The sequence below is a fragment of the Arachis hypogaea genome, chromosome 10 (genome assembly GCF_003086295.3).
Source record: "Arachis hypogaea cultivar Tifrunner chromosome 10, arahy.Tifrunner.gnm2.J5K5, whole genome shotgun sequence".
NCBI classification, from domain to species: Eukaryota; Viridiplantae; Streptophyta; class Magnoliopsida; order Fabales; family Fabaceae; genus Arachis; species Arachis hypogaea.
The window spans coordinates 9109767-9126805 of record NC_092045.1 but is presented as its reverse complement, the minus strand read 5'-3'; the positions used below and the strand labels follow the sequence as shown (position 1 = coordinate 9126805).

The window sequence follows — 17039 nt, the reverse complement described above, 5'->3', positions numbered from 1 at the left end:
TAGGGGTGGATAGGGCGGAGCGGGTACCTGCAGAGGCAGGTTAGAGTTTAACTTTTTACTACCTGTGGGTAGAAGTGGGACGGATTTGATGCGGGTTACTGTAGGGTGGGACGGAGTCAGGTAGGGCGAAAATCTATCCCATTGCCACCCCTAGGTTTACATAAAAGAAAAATATAGTAAATTGCAATAATAATAAAATTTAAAGCTATCAAATGTAAGAAAACAATATTAACAATTCAAACAAGGATGGAAAAAACATAAAATATCAAATTACATTAAAAAAAAATCAAAATTCAACAAGAGTTCATAAAACTAAAAGTGAAAAAATAGATAAATTAACAAATACAACTAAGGGAATTAAGATGATAGAACAAGAAAAATGTAAGTAAATCTATCCTAAAACAAGAATTAAAACCTAAACTAAGGAGAAAACTAAACCTAAAATCCTAAATTCTAGAGAGAAACTATACTAATTACTAAACCTAAAATCCTAAAATCCTAAAATCTAGAATTCTAAGCTAAAACATGCTCTAAATTATACTAATGGCTCTCCCTTTTGATCCTTCTTGATTCCGGTATCAAATACTTTAGAAATGAGTTGGATTGGACCAAGAAAACCCTAAAATCATAATCCACGTGTTTATTTAAATAAATCACGTGCTGACAGTCATGCGTACTCATCTTTCATGTGTACGCGCAACTTGGGATTCATACGTAAGCGAGTTAAGACATGCATACACACAACTTGAGATTCATGCGTACGGATGAGGCATGCGTACGCATGACCATGAGGAACTCCAATCTTTATTTCTTCATGAATTCTCCACTTTTGCATGCTTTTTTTTCACTTTTTTAAGCCATCCTTGCCTCCTAATCCTGAAATCACTCAACAAACACATCAAGACATCGAATGGAATTAAAGTAAATTAAATTTAGTAATTTAAGAGTTTAAAAAATATATTTTTGATCATTAAGCATAATTAGGAGAAATTCACAAAATTATGCTATTTTAATAAATAAACGTGAAAAAAGTCGACGAATTCCACTCATTTAAAGTAAATAAATACCATGAAATGTGAATTTATCAATATATCACAATTTCACAACAAATGATTTATAAATGAGTATTAAAATTCTATGTCTTAATAAAAAAATAAAAATTACATAATTACTCTATACTAATTACAAACTAATTACTCTAAACTAGTGATAACAGTAATTAATCTAAACTAATTACTCTAAATTGAACCTATATCACAATTTTTTAATAAAAAAGATAGAATAAAAAATTTAACTAGTGTAAATTAGAATTATAAAAATTAGATAAATAAAAAAAAACATAAATTTGAAAAAGAAATTTGAAAAAAATAACTCATTGGCCTAGAGATAGTTGCGGCGTGAAAGACTTTTCCAGTGTGGTGGTAGCTTGGAGGGCACGGTAGCAGCAGGGACGATTGGCAGGGCTGCACAACAAAGGGGGTTTAGGATTTTTTTTTTCAAAAATAAAAAATGAAGATGGAAGATGGAGAGGGACAAGGACAACTTACTAAAGAAGGGAGGAGGGAGACAATTTCGATGAGGCAAGGAGCAGCGGTGACAGCAATCAAACGATGGCTACATTGACTCCGATTATGTTTCACACGATATCAGGAATTTTGTCTGAGTCCACGCGGTCGTTGGAGCAGATTCTGGTGGTCGACGCTGGTGGAGGTTCGATGAAAGGGTTGTTGGCAATGGTTACAATGGAGAGAGAAAGAGGGACGAGAGGGATGGGAAGAGAGGGGGGGAGATTTCAAAAAGTAAGGGTAAAGTTTCTCATTTTGAATTTAGGGCGGTTTTACCTTCGATTTAATCAACAGTAAAATTCGAAGGTAACAAATTGGTGGTCGCCAAAATGCAGTAAATTATAATCTCTAGGTAAATCCCACACTAAATTTTGTGTCTATTTTTATTTTTTTTCCAATTATTATCATGAATTTTCAGACAAAACATAAATCTGACGGCAAATTTTAATGCCCATTATTTATTATTTTAACCATCGGTAATTCAACCATAAAACTGTCACTAATGAACGATACTAAATCCAATAAAAAATTCGACAATATTTAGCGCTTTTTTTGTAATGCTAATTACATAATTTTTTCCAAAGTTATAGGTTCTTCTAAAGGGAGTTATTATTTTCTCAAAAGTGATAGAACACTTTACAATGTTTACTATTTCATAACAAATGATATTCCACTTCCCTTAATCACTTGAAGCTTATCTTAGCTGACTCAACATACAAGTCACAACCAATTCATAAAATCATGCACAAGTTTAAATTATCCATTAAAATAACAAGGACAAGTCCTTTTTAAAAGTGATTTTAGTTCCCAGAATTTTTCTAAAGTTACAGGCTCTTTTAAAGAGTATTGTTGAATTTTCACAAAAATTATGATACTTTATAATATTTACTATTTCACAACAAACAATATTTCACATTCCTTAATCACTTAGCCTGAAGCTCATCCTGGCTGACTCTAACACATTCCAACCAATCCACGAAATCACTCGCCATATTTAAATTATCCATGAAACCAACTTGGACAAGTATTTTAGAAAGTGATTCTCGTTACATACTTTTTCCTTAAGATTTAGGTTCTTTCAAAGAGGGTTACATAATTTTTTCCAAAGTTATATGACACTTTACAATATTTGCTATTTTACAACAAACACTAGGAGTGTACATGGGTCGGGCCACACCGAATTTGGCTTAATCCAGACTCGACCCGAAATATAGATCCGGCCAAATCTTTAGACCATAATCCGATTCTAAACCCGATGAAACCTATGCACCTTCGAACCGAGTGAAAACCGGGTAAAAATCGGGTCTTTAGCATGTAAAAATCACCTAATCTCCAACCATTATTTCACAATTCACATAGTAAAATTTACTTAAAAAATATAGCAAGAACCAACCCTTCTCTAAAATTAAAGCATGACCATAATTAATACTAATATTGTCTAATAAGACTAAATATTTATATCAATACAAATAACACAATATTATTCATTAGTCTAAAGTCTTATGCATTTTAAACATAAAACATTAACTTATACTCTTATAATGACTAATAACACAAAATATTAAGGTTTACAATATTTAAATTCCACATAAGAATAGCCATCACCATAACTAATAACACAAAATATTAATTGTGTATGCCGGGCCACTGGACCGAGTTCAGGTGACTCGAGCTATGGCTCGGACCCGACCCAAAATAATGACCGGATCTATTTTTAAGATCCTTACCCATCCCTAGACCCGATAAAATCACACTAAATTAGCCCCTAAAATATTCGGGACCGAACCGAATCTTCAGACCGGATCGGACCATATATACCCGTAACAAACACATTCCACATCCCTTAATAGTTTGAAGCTTAACTTGACTAACTCCAACAAATTACAACTAATCCATGAAATCACTCGTGGCTTCACCTACTATGGATGCATCACTCTGACTCCTTTCCTTGCACCATGCCTTAGTTACGGAATTGTCAACTAGAAATGGTTGATAGGAGTGTCAAAGAGTGATTTTTGGGAGTAGTAAGCAAGTGAAATCGGAGAATAAATAAAACGATGAAACAAAAATATAGGGTGCCACTCTTACGTTTGTTTTGAATCAGATTTGGGACAGAATGGTGACTCTACGTGATTGCAAATAATAGAGACAAAATGAACTTTTAACAAGGATAGTATATATATAATTTGTAGTTGGGAGTTACCAAGTATCTTTATCTTGAAAAAATAATATTTTAGTTTTTCTTTTAAATGAAGTAGATACTAAATCAGTATCCGAAATATTTTAGCGTTGACAAAATGGTACTTGATTTTTGTTATTGACAAAAGTAGTTTCTAAAAGATTTTAAAATTTGACAAACGTGCCGCTAAACTCATCGGAGCATATTTTTGACGAACACGATGCTAACGTGGCCAACATATTTTGATGACCTGGCCAATATCTCAATGCACTCTCCCTCCTCTCCAACACAGCTTCGAATCCTACCTGCACAGCACCACTCTTTTCCCAGATATTGTCGAATCTATTTCACTTTCTTTTTCTCCCTTTCAGAAGCTCTGTACAAAACTAAAATAACAGATTAGTTCAATTTGGATTAGTTGGATTCGATTCAGTTCATGGATAAGAGGAGAATTTTCTGAGAATAATAGATATTCTTCTATATTGTTCCAGTTCATTTTTTTGCCAGAGCTAAAATCTAGGATTGCGATTAATCTTGTACTTCCATTGGTACCTGACTTTCCCTGACAAGAGAACCAAAGAGCACAACGTCAGCAAAACCGAAACTTGAAGCGGATCGAAGTGAAGGGGAGTGAAGTACATGATGCACGAAGATTCGAGAGAGAGAATGATGACGGTGTCTTGGAAGCGCAAGAGATCAACGTGAGGCCCAGGGAGGGAGGTGGCCGAAGAGCATGACTTGGTTGTTGTTGGTGGTGGGAGTGAACTAGTTGTAGGAGTTGATGGCAGAGAGAAGGTGGGTTTGGTGGCAGTGAGAAAGGAAATTGGTTCATATCCATAGACTCTTAAATTGCTCTATTATCATCCACTACAACTTATTTTCTTCTTCTAATGATGATGATAATGGTCGGAAGACTTGTTCCATCACTGTTGCTGGAGAGAGTAAGAGAATGAGAGTGCGAGAACAAGAGACTCTGTTAAAGAGGGAGAGGAGGGAGTACTTTGGGGAGAGAGGAATTAAGAGAGGTTGGTCAGATCATCAAAATAGGTTGGCCATATCAGTATTGTATTTGCTAAAAATGTATTCTGGCAAATTCAAGAGTACGTTTGTCAAATTTTAAAATTTTTTAAAAATCATTTTGTCAATAACAAAGTCAGGTACCATTTTATCAGTACCAAAATTTTTCGAATATCAATTTAGTATTTACTTCTTTAAAAATTATTAACGAAGTGGAATTTATTGATTTCCTGAAAGGAAATTATGTGACGTAATTAAGAAAGTGAGATTGAATAAATATGGTTTGTTAGTATTTTAATAGATTGTTCACCATAAACAAACCACCGTACCTACTACCTGCATGCTGCTCGCAGGTTTCTCTTGCTGGCTAGAAGACAAAAATTGGAAGAAAAAGAAAAATGATGGTAATATAGTAACATCCCTTTCAGTAATAAATTGCCAAAGACTCATTAATTAATCAAATGGTAAATCCAATTAGAAAAGGACTATTCATATAAGCCAAATTTCCATATTCAAACCTGGACAAACCCCCCCCCCCCCCCCCGCCCCCCCCCCAAAAAAAAAAAAAACACACACACACACACACCAATTAATCAATTACTCCTTGCTATCGAATCTGACCATTCTAGACTACAAATCTTCCATACTTAATATGTATATAATGGATCATGTTTACTATTTATGACTTAGTTAGCATAAAAAAGACAGTTCAATGTATAAACATCATGCATTAACACAGAAATTCGAAAAGAATTACACACAAAAAATATAATAATATACGTAACTATATAACTTAAATATAATAATTATATAATTGTTTTCACAGTTTGAACACGTAACCTTAAAAATTAAAATCATACGTAAACAATTCATTCATTCCAAGACTCTCCTTCTTATGAGTTAATTAAGATGATGGTGGTAAATTGTTGGAAGTGTTGGAGTCCTTGAGGAGCCCCCTTTTGCGCCAATATAGAAAATAACGAAGCAAATAAGAATCAACAAGTGGGTCAGGAATTGCTCTTATGAAAAAACCTTGCAGAGAATGGAGCAAATAGGGCTCAACCACACTTTCATACCCAATCCATCTTGTGCATGATTTTATATACTTCTCTGCCGTTGGAACAAACACTGAACTTCCCATCTTTGTCATCTTAGTTGACACAAATAATGGAGCCTGTTGTAGTTACCACATCAAAATATATATTACCAAGATTAGTTAATCAACATATGTATGTATGGTATAATTATCTATATTAAATATTCTTAGTTATTGACTTACACCTTATTCAACTCTTCAACACCACCAACAACAATATCAATAATAAAAATAAAATGTACTGATAATCAAAATATAGAACAATATTATATGACTAATAAAATTTATTTTTTTTGTTAATATTTGGCCAATTTTAAATATTAAAAAATAAATTTTAAATTCTAAATTCTAATAATATAAAATAATAAAAATATTAGCTAATATTAATAAAAAATATTGATTTCTCTAAAATATATTATCAAATACTCAATTTATATATTATTTGGTTGATATGATGAAATTTACATTTGGATTATTTTGGCGAACAAACTCGAATATTTAACTCAAAGTATTGTACTTATTAATCATAAAATTTAACCCTAAATTAATATCTTTGAGCTATTTATTTACCAAACTGACAAGATTCAGAAAAAATAAAATGAATAATAAAAAGTTGGCAAGTCAGAAAAAAAAAGTAATTACACGACCTAAGAGCAACTCCAACGGTTTAAAAATTATGAACCTCATTTACTGTGTGTCAGTAAAAAGAGAGGTTTTACGTTGGAGCAAATATCAAATGAGGACCTTCACAAATTTCAAAGCAGGTGAAGCCCTGTTTAGAGGGACTCGGTCTCTCTCAAAAAAAAAAATATTTTATTAATAAAATTAAAAGTTTAAAACTTTTTATATATATATATATATATATATTGAACCGTTACATATAGTATATTTCATATATATATATATAGTATACTTTATATAATTAATTAATTATTATAATTATTAATAAATTAAATATGATTTAATTATTATATTAAATAATTAAATCATATTTAATTTATTAATAATTATAATAATTAATTAATTAAATGATTAAATTTTTATTTAATTAATAATTTATATTATTAAATTAAATTAGCCGTTGTAAAATTAGTTGTTGGAAACTAGCCGTTACTATGTTACTGTTATTATTAATAAATTAATATTTTGTTACTCTATATATACCACTTAGATACACTTCTATTCTCACATTCTCTACTACTCTTCCTCATCTTCTTCCAAGTTTACAAAATCAAAGTTCTACTACTATTATTTTTTTTCGAAAAAATGGATCCAAACCAACTCAACTCTTTCTTCAATTACTTACAAAACTTTCCTCAAATTCCAAATACCCAACAATCTCAAACCTCAAACACTCAAGTTCCAAATCAAAACATCACACTACCAAATACATTTCAAAATCCAAATCCACAAAATCTTTCTAATTTCAATTTTCAAGCTCCTTATAATAATCAGTTTCCTATATTCCAACCGCAAAATCAAAATTCACAAACACCTCATTTTCCATTTTCATCCATATTTAACCCTTCTATCGGAAATGTTACTCCAACTTCCTTGCCGTTTCCAACTCAATTCAGTGCATCAAGACATAACTCATCTGGTGTTGGTGGCTCTTCTAACCCATCTTCTCAGACTCCTATACAATCTAGTCCAAATTCGCAATATTCTGATTTTGCCAACCCTCATGGATTAGATGCTATCGACCTCAATGATGATGATATTGAAGATCGGAGGCAAGATAGTATTCAACACTGGCATTGGGAAGAGGATGAGATGTTGATCAGTGCGTGGTTAAATGTTTCAACTGACCCTGTAGTTGGTACCGATCAAAAGGGAGAAACATTTTGGAGTCGAATTCATAGCTACTGTGTAGAATTTTGCACCGACATGACAAGGGGGGTAGTTGCATGTAAGAAACGATGGTATAAGATCAACAAGGCTGTTGCACAATTTGCTGGTTGCTACGATCAAGCTAGTCGAAACATAAGGAGTGGTTCGAACGCTGATGATATAAAGGAGTTGGCTTATAAACTTTATTCCACAAATTATGGTTAAAAGTTCACTTTTGAGAGGCATTGGAACATGCTTCGGTTGGAGCAAAAATGGAGAAGCCAACTACCTACACAAAGTGGCGGCTCAAAGAGAACCAAAGTTAGTGCAACTGGAGCATACTCATCCTCATCAAACCCAGAAACACCGTTGGCTGACGAACCCGGTGTGGACTCTCCCGTTCGCCCACAAGGATCAAAGAAGAGCAAGCGAAGAGGTAAGGGAAAAGCACAGATGTCTGAAGATTTTAGCGAAAGAAAATCATCGGTTGTCAAAAAATTATCTCTCATGGAAGATATTAAGAATGTTAGAGAAAAGGAACTAATGGAAAGGGAAAAAGAAAGAGAAGAGGAGAAGGAACATAGAGCAAAGATGATGGCAATCAAAGAGAAGGAGATACAAATTCAAGCGGCAATGAAAGAACAAGAATTACAAACTCAGAGGTATATTAAAGAAATGGAGATAAAAGCAAAAGAAAGGGAAATGGATATGCAAATACTTAATGCTGACACGTCTACAATGAGTGAGAAACGACGAGCTCTTCATGAGATTGCATGTGAGAAAATAATGGCCAAGTGGTTTACTTAATGGTTCCTTGTATTCGTAGTGTTATGTAGTATGTTCTTATTTATTTATTGCGTATTACTGCTATGTGATGTAGTTTGTTTTATTTACTTCTGATGTAAGTTTTTAAATTAGTCAATATTATTGTGCCGTTATTGTTCATGAAAGTGACCGTTGCAAAACTAGCCGTTAAGTAGCCGTTGCAAAAGTAGCCGTTAAGAAAAACTAGCCGTTGCAAAACTAGCCGTTACAAAACTAGTTTCTCCACTTATAAATATCAACTATCAATGACTCCACAACTCCACTTCAACTCTTCTTTCTCACCTCGACAGAGAACTAAAAATTACATTTCTCCATATGGCTAAAAATTTTGATGATATGTTTAATGAGGCTTTGTATGACAAAAGAAGACGGCAAGATAACACACTGATAGATAATTGGATCGATGAGTATTTACTCGAAGATTCAGAAGAAGAAGATATCGATAGAAGCCCTATCCCAATTACTCGTAGATGGATCAACAGAGATCGAGAAGCAGGACATGATCGCCTTTTTCAAGATTACTTTGCAGATGAACCGGTGTATAATGCTGACATTTTTCGACGGAGATTTCGAATGAGAAGAGATGTGTTCCTTCGGATAGTAGACGCTCTCTCAAACGTCTATCCGTATTTCCACCAGAGGGTTGATGCAACTGGAAGAAGAGGCTTGTCGCCACTTCAGAAATGTACCGCTGCGATACGGATGTTAGCATACGGCGTAGCAGCTGATGCTGTTGATGATTATGTGCGCATAGGCGAGAGCACTACAATTGAATGCTTGGAAAAATTTGTTGAAGGTGTCATTTCTGTGTTCCAGGATGAATACTTGCGAAAATCCAATCCAAATGACGTACACCACCTGCTACAAATGGCGGAGGGTCGTGGCTTCCCTGACATGTTGGGTAGTATTGACTGCATGCATTGGCAATGGAAAAATTGTCCAAAGGCGTGGAAAGGTATGTACATGAGTGGTTATCGTGGGGTTGCAACCATTGTACTTGAGGTTGTAGCATCTTCAGACCTTTGGATATGGCATGCGTTCTTTGGAGTTTCTGGTTCAAACAACGATATCAACGTGTTAGATTGTTCTCCAGTATTTGATGACATTCTAAATGATCGTGCTCCGGAGGTAAATTATACTATTAATGGTAATAATTATACAATGGGATACTACTTAGCAGATGGTATTTATCCTGAATGGGCCACATTTGTCAAATCAATCTCAAAGCCACAAGGGGAGAAACGCAAGTTATTTGTACAATACCAAGAAGGGCAAAGAAAAGATGTGGAACGAGCATTCGGAGTGTTGCAAGCACGCTTTGCAATTATACGTGGTCCAGCTCGTTTTTGGGAAAAGAAGAAGCTTGCCAACATAATGAGAGCTTGTATTATATTACATAATATGATTGTTGAGGATGAAAGAGACACTTATGCAGGAAATTTTGCTCAAGGCTTAGAGTATGATGATGTTGAAAATGGATTATCACAACCTCAGCTGGGAGAAGAAGATTTTGCACCATACCATCAATTTCTCCAAAGAAATGCCCAACTTCGAAATAGGCAGCAGCATAGACAATTGAAAGAGGACTTGATTGAACACATATGGCAATTTCACAATGCTTGTCGTCAACTGTAGAATTTAATTATGTTTTTTTTGTATTAAGTAATTTTACAAATTTGTGTAATCCCGAATTATATATTGTGTATTGTTGTTATGTATAAATTTATTTAATATTAATATCTTTTAATAGTGAATTATTTTTAAATTTAAATATTTAAATTATATTATTAAAAAATTAATTACATTAATTTCAAGTATTTTAATTAATTAATTAATTAGGTGGGACCACAACAGGGACTAAAGTTAGTTCCTCCTAATGGAGAAGAGAGAGATGCTATGAGTTCCTATTTACTGTTTATGACGTAAAAGCTAACGTGGAGTTACTTTTTATGACAGGTGGGCCATAAACAGGAACTGGAATGAGTTTCCTACTGGAGATGGTCTAATAATATGATTCATATATATCTCACACTGACCAAGAACTTCTCTTGATATTGGATGGTATTGTATGCCAGCAAGACTTTCGGTGGCTAATTTTTTTAATATTTATAAAAAATGTTTGTTATATCAGATTATTTGACTTCAGATAAATTTTATTTTACTATGAACTTTTTTTTATCATGTCTAAAAAATATTCTTAATTAATTTTAAAGAAAACATCATTAATGTTATAAAATATTTTTTAAATTTTAAAAATTATTAAAGTAACAAAATAATACTATAATTTTTCTTACAATCTAATTACACATCTAAATCTTTTTGGCAACCAAGTTTAAACAAGTTGGCTCAAACTCAACAAAAATCACTTTCATCACATCAGTGTGTACACACGCGCTTTACTAACGCAAATATATCTTTCTTTATCTTCGCGTTCCTTCTTCTTTTTTGTATTATTCCTTCTTATTCTTCTTCGCGTTCTTCCTTCTTCTTACATTCCTCCTTTTTCTTTGTGTGCTTTATCTTAATCGTTGTTCTTTTATTGCTGCTGTTGTTGTGTGTTTTTTCTTTTCCTCTTTAGTTTAATTGAGTTTCATATGGATTCAGAAATGAATTTGATGTGTTTTTGTAATTTTTTTTTTTTGGTTTCGCAAAGTATCTCCTAATCCGACATGTTAAGGACTAATTCGTTGCGGATCTGAGTTTCATTACTCCTCACATTTACTTAAACGGACAAGTGAGCTTTGACTAACCTGGTTGGTTGCTGTTTTGTTATTTTAAAAAATTTAAAAATTAAAGTTGCAGCTTTTCTGAAGTTTAATACAACACATAATAAGTCATTTTGGGAATAACACCCATGTGAACCCAATATTAAAAAAAAAGGTTCACTTTCAGTTCCCAAATCCATCAAACAAACATAAAACTTAAAAGGAAATAAAAGAGTGAAAATCAAAAGATGAGAGAGAACCTGACACTGGATGTCAATTCCTTGTTGCTTATATTCCAAACTGATGCTTCTTGACAACATTGCAAGATATCTATATCAAATTAAACACCAAGCAGCTTAATTTTTTTTTAGATCTTAACAGTTACTAAATATAAACACATCATCGTGAGTTGAGGGGAAAAAGAACTCGTTAAGCTCGTCTTTCTCTCTAAAATCTAAAAACTACCTTTTTTTTCATAGCTAAATTTCTAGAAAACAAATTCAATAGAAAAATTCGTAAGAAATAAAATTTCCAACAAAAGTTCATTGAAAAATCTACAGCAATAAATTCCAAAAAAGAAAAAGCACGAAACTAGAATTTTTAGCAAAATCTGCAATAAAAATTCGTAGCTAATCTGCATATCTATTCTTGGGAATTTAGCTGCAAATAAATATGAGTCCAAATATATTGTCAAACGATTTAAAGATTTTGCTTCGAATATTTGCTTGCGGTTTTTTTACAACAAAATTTAATGAGTTATATTCTCGCACTTTATAGTATGAAAATTACCTATGAAATTTGTTGCGACTTGCGACTTTCAAAATTCACAGTAAAACTTCACAACTATTTTCATATGGTAAATTCACAGCAAAATATTTATAATAAATTTTTGAAAAACCAAAAAAAAAAATGCCACAACGACTACGACTTTGCTCTTTTTTAGTAGGAAAAAACTCATCTACATAACTTGATGTGAAGTTGATAACTAAGAGTCGTTAGATGATTATTTAGTCAAATCTGTCAACTCATTTAACGACTCTCATCTATCAACTTCACATGAAGTTAACTACACCTGAGTTTGTAACATAGCTACTTACGCTTTGGTGGCGGCATAGAGGGTAACCAAAGGATAAGAAGGAAGGACAACAGTGGAACCAGAACCCATATTAATAATTGCTCCTTTCTTCTTGTCTACCATCTTTTGAATCACTGCTTTTGTGATCCAAGTAGTTCCTTCAACATTCACTTTTATGATACTATTTATAAGATTAGAATCAACCTCGTGAAAGAATCTAGCATAACGGTATGCCAATCCAGCACTATTTACAAGAATTCCAACATCCAAACCCTCTATTGCTTCCTCAACCCTTTCTTTTATTCTCTCTCCATTTTCTTTCTCAAAGTCAACGACCAAACACTTGACTTCAACACTAACCTTATTGTTCTTTTCTCTTATCTCATTGGATGTGGCTTCAAGCTTTGTAGGGTTTCTACCAAGCAAGAGAAGGTTGAGACCCTTAGATGCCAATTCAAGTGCCATGGCTTTGCCAATTCCATCAGTGGAGCCAGTGATTATGGCCCATGAACCATAGTCTCTTAGATTCTTTGGAGCCCTGAAGAACATTCTCCATACCCACTTCACAAAATTGAAGAGATTCTTCAAAACAAAGATGAAGCCTAATGCTGTTGTTGACACCATGAAGAGATCAATCAACTCCATTATTTGTCCTATTTTCTAATAATAATAAGCACAATGAATGAGTTAGGAGAAACACAAGATGCAGGTTTGGATTTGGAATTATTAGATTTATGAGCTAGGTCCATTTATATTAGATGAGACTCAATAATTGGCAAAAATATGTGGGTCCCAAATACATACAAAGAGAAAAAAAAAATAAAAGTATATAATTAATTAAAAGAAATTTATAAAGCCATGTCTTAAAATTTTAGGTTAAGAAATAGTTTCATTTATTTTATAAATAATTTTATTTATATTTATAATCATATTCTTTTCTTTCTTTAAAAAAAAATAGGAATTTCCACTAAAATTAAAAAAACTGGAATAAAAATATTAGAAAATTTCACTTAGTAATATTTTAGGTGTGAAATATGATGAGATTTAAAGAAAAAGATCATTTAAAGTAAAAAAAAAATTATAAAGTAAAGATTTCAATTGAAATTATTGTCTTAATTTTATAATTTACATTGTGTATGAACTCAATTATCTTGATTTAATAGTGATTAAAATTTTATTTTTTTAATTTATCTAGTTTTTCATTTTAAGAGAGTTTGATATAAATTTTAAATAGTTTTACTCTATTTTATTTATTGGAATCTCCTCCTATTTAAATCTAATAGAAATTATGAATTTTTGCATTATATTTATATTAAGATTTTGAAAACTGGACCAATCATCAAATCGTTTTAGTTATTGATTTACTAGTTTATTAGTCCAATCGATTCAACCATAGATCAACCAAAAAAATTGTTTTACAATAAAATAATAAATAAACACAAAAAATAAAAATAAAAATAATTAAGTTATATTCTTATTGTATTAATTAGCATGTTAAACTATGATTTTTTACTATAAATTTTATATTAGTATTGTATTATAATTATAATCATTTAAGTAAAATTTACTATCAGTTTTAATTTTTAAATTCGATCTAAATTTATTAAAAATTTTAAAATTTTAGTCATTTTAATGTTTTTTTTCTTTTAAACACAATACATCTTGTAGCATATATTTATTTTAGATTGTATTATAATTAATCTACATTCGTATTTAAATACATGTGTAACTTATCATAAGAATAAAAAACTCATTATTTTTGGTATGAAAAAATTAAATTAAATAGATGTTGTAGAAATAAAATGTTAATAAAAAGATAAAAAAAATTAATGGACCCAAATAAACTCCAAGCCATGTGCAGATAAGAAACAAAACAAAACCAATCCTAATATCTGAAAGTGCAGCCCATGTGTACATAAGAAACAAAATTAAACCAACTCTAATATCATAAAGGTAACCTAACATATATAATATAGAAAAGTCTTTAAGTGTGTCCGAAATACCAATATTTCAGTAATTTTAATAGTTGATTTTAATTAATATATTATAAATATTTTTATGATTGAGATTAACGATTAAAATTATTAAAACACTAGTATATTTGGTACACTTAGAATTCCTCCTATAATATAACTATATTACATAAATAAGTTTTGATGAGTGAACTAGAACCGCAAAGATATTGTTGCATTAAGAATCAACGGTAGACGACACTTCTTGAATAAGATTCCATCTCCATTCTGATAAATCAAAATCCTACAACAGATGAGTAACAGCACATCTTTCTTCAAGACCAGCAACGTCTCAGCGCTTCCGCTACAAACAAGCATCAGCGATCCCCTTCAATCAGTTTGATGCAACAGTCGTTCTCCTCTCATTTTCATCGCAAATCCTCATCTTCAATCCCTTTTATTTTATTCCTTTTTTTTTTTTTTTGAGAGAGAAAAGAGCTCTTTAGTTCTAATTTTTGAAAATGAGATATGAGATGAGACAAAAGAGGGATTGAAGAGATTTGTTTTTTGTAATTTTTATTTTTTTTAATGTCAAAAGACGTTTTTTAAAAAGAACCGGTAAAATTTTAGTTTGGTCCGACCAACTAATTCCTAGCCAATTTAACGATTTTTTAGTGGTTTTTTTATGACGATTTTTTTATGAACCGAACCGAAAATGTTAATAGTTCACAATTAAATTGGTGATCGATAAATTTGATCTAATTTTTAAAATATTATTTTATATTAATAATAGTCATATTTTATTTAACTTTCATTAATTATTATAATAATTAATAAATATTAAATAAAATAAATTTTGATGATTACGTTCGATTAATTTTTGTTATTAAATATGTTCGTTTATATTAATAATAGCCAAATGTCTAAATTTTAAATTGCTAATATTCAATATAATGCACTTTAATAAATCGGACCCACAAGATCGAATCACTTCAATGCCTATAGGTAGGAGTCTATATCATGTTACTAGTAGGTATGACTTGTGGCAACGAAAATATCTTCTTACGGATGAAAAGAAATATCTAAAAAAAGTTAAGTAAAAATATTATGTGCAATGGATAGTTTTTTAAAAGAATTAATTATCATTTTTACTCTTTATTCAATTTTATTTGTCACTAAAAATATTTTCTATTCTCTCTTGTAAATGTTCAGGTCAAATAGTATGGACTCAACCATAAAGTAACGAGATTAGATAGTCGGTGAGACCAGTATTAGCGATATAGAGAAAGAAACTAGAGTTGAGCAAATTACAAATCATGAGCAAATTATAAAGTAATGTTTGAGTGTCGTTCTTTTTCATTGGATTTTAATTTGATATATTTAATTTTTACTTTGAGTCTTCCTAAAAAATAGAAAAAAGTTTATGATTTTTGAGAAAAAATTTGTATCATCTAAAATTTGAATTTCACTTTAGAGAGTAAAGTGTGATTTTTTATCCATGAATAGTTTTTCTTTCATATTTATTTTTGGTTCTACCTATGAAATCAATTATAAAAAATCACACTTTACTATCTAAAGTGAAATTCAAACTTTAGAGGATTCAAATCCTTTGAGAGGATATTTAAAATATGTCTATTGTCAAAAGACATAAACTTAAAAAAGGTCAAAACAGTTTTAGATTAAGTTTGAGTCTTTGTAATTAGTTATTTATTCATGGCATTTTGGTTTGTCTTGGCGTTTGATTTTGAAGCTTAAAATTGTAGTTTTGTTTGTCTTGTTATAAAACTAGTTTGATTTTCTTTTATCTCTGATTTGAAATTGATACTTATAATATTAGTGATTGATATAGTAAAATTCTATTATTATTATTGTGATAGAAATTCGATGTAGATATTATTGTATTTTGAGGTTGAATTAGGATATGCACTACAAGAAAAAGTGTGTTTTTTGACGGCAAAAATCGACGGCTATTTCTGCCGTCGATAATTTTCGACAGCTTGATGTCGATATTACTAAAAAAATATATATATTTAAACCGACGGCCTATTCGTCGATATTTTTATAATGCATTAATTTATTTCTCTATTATCGTCATGGTAAAGGCGAACCAGAAGTCAAAAATAAAATCGACGAATATGACGTCTATTTTATTATTTTAAATATCGACAACTTTGCCGTCGATAAATTTAAACGGTCTAGATTACTCTCTAAAATGAAATGGACGGTCTAAATTTAATTTATATAATAGACGCCATATGTGTTGTTTTTTTTAATATTAAGATCGACGAATATAGCGTCTGTTTTATTATTTAAAATATCGACACATTTGTCGTCAATAAATTTGAACGGTCTTGATTGCTTTCTAAAATGGAGTGGACAGTGTAAATTTAATTTATAAAATAGACGCTATGTATGTTGTTTTTTTTAATTAAAATCGACAAATATGCCGTCGATTTTTATCACTAAAAATATATGTTCTCGCGTCCACTCCCGCTTCCAAATTCAGAAACGCAAACTTCCCCAAATTCAAGCTGGGTATTCTTTGGTTGACTTCCTTTCTCTTCACCACCGCCTCCGTCCGACACCACCACCGGCGACCACCATCGCCTACCCTCTCTCTCTTCCTTCTTCTCTTTCTTCCCCATTTCTCCATTTCTTCGTTCCTGCGTGCGACACCCCTATTCGTGGAGTTACCCTCTGTCTGCGTCTTCAAGTACCGACAAGCAACCACCAGCGGCGGCGACTTCTGTGCCACCGCGACATCACCACCACCCCACCGCCTCTCCATTCTTCTT

At 31.5% G+C, this 17039-nt stretch overlaps 2 protein-coding genes across 2 annotated transcripts; one reads left to right on the top strand and one right to left on the bottom strand.

The window, feature by feature from the left end:
• Positions 1-5474: 5474 nt before the first annotated feature.
• On the bottom strand, positions 5475-13034 carry LOC112715087 (very-long-chain 3-oxoacyl-CoA reductase 1). The gene is made up of 3 exons (XM_025766843.3): positions 12315-13034; positions 11478-11547; positions 5475-5935 (listed from the first exon to the last, which is right to left on the bottom strand). The coding sequence occupies exons 1-3, from the start codon at positions 12935-12937 to the stop codon at positions 5666-5668; spliced, it is 963 nt and encodes a 320-aa protein (XP_025622628.1). The 5' UTR covers positions 12938-13034; the 3' UTR covers positions 5475-5665.
• LOC140175852 (uncharacterized) lies at positions 7135-10526 on the top strand. The gene is made up of 2 exons (XM_072204895.1): positions 7135-9969; positions 10469-10526. The coding sequence occupies exons 1-2, from the start codon at positions 8828-8830 to the stop codon at positions 10524-10526; spliced, it is 1200 nt and encodes a 399-aa protein (XP_072060996.1). The 5' UTR covers positions 7135-8827.
• Positions 13035-17039: the final 4005 nt, after the last annotated feature.

Coding starts and splice junctions, on each gene's coding strand:
- LOC140175852 (XM_072204895.1), top strand. CDS start 8,828: ATGGCTAAAAATTTTGATGATATGTTTAATGAGGCTTTGTATGACAAA. Junction 9,970..10,468: donor AATTTTGCTCAAGGCTTAGA/GTATGATGATGT, acceptor TTTTTATGACAG/GTGGGCCATAAACAGGAACT.
- LOC112715087 (XM_025766843.3), bottom strand. CDS start 12,937: ATGGAGTTGATTGATCTCTTCATGGTGTCAACAACAGCATTAGGCTTC. Junction 11,548..12,314: donor CTCTATGCCGCCACCAAAGC/GTAAGTAGCTAT, acceptor AATTTGATATAG/ATATCTTGCAATGTTGTCAA. Junction 5,936..11,477: donor GAATTGACATCCAGTGTCAG/GTTCTCTCTCAT, acceptor TAACTACAACAG/GCTCCATTATTTGTGTCAAC.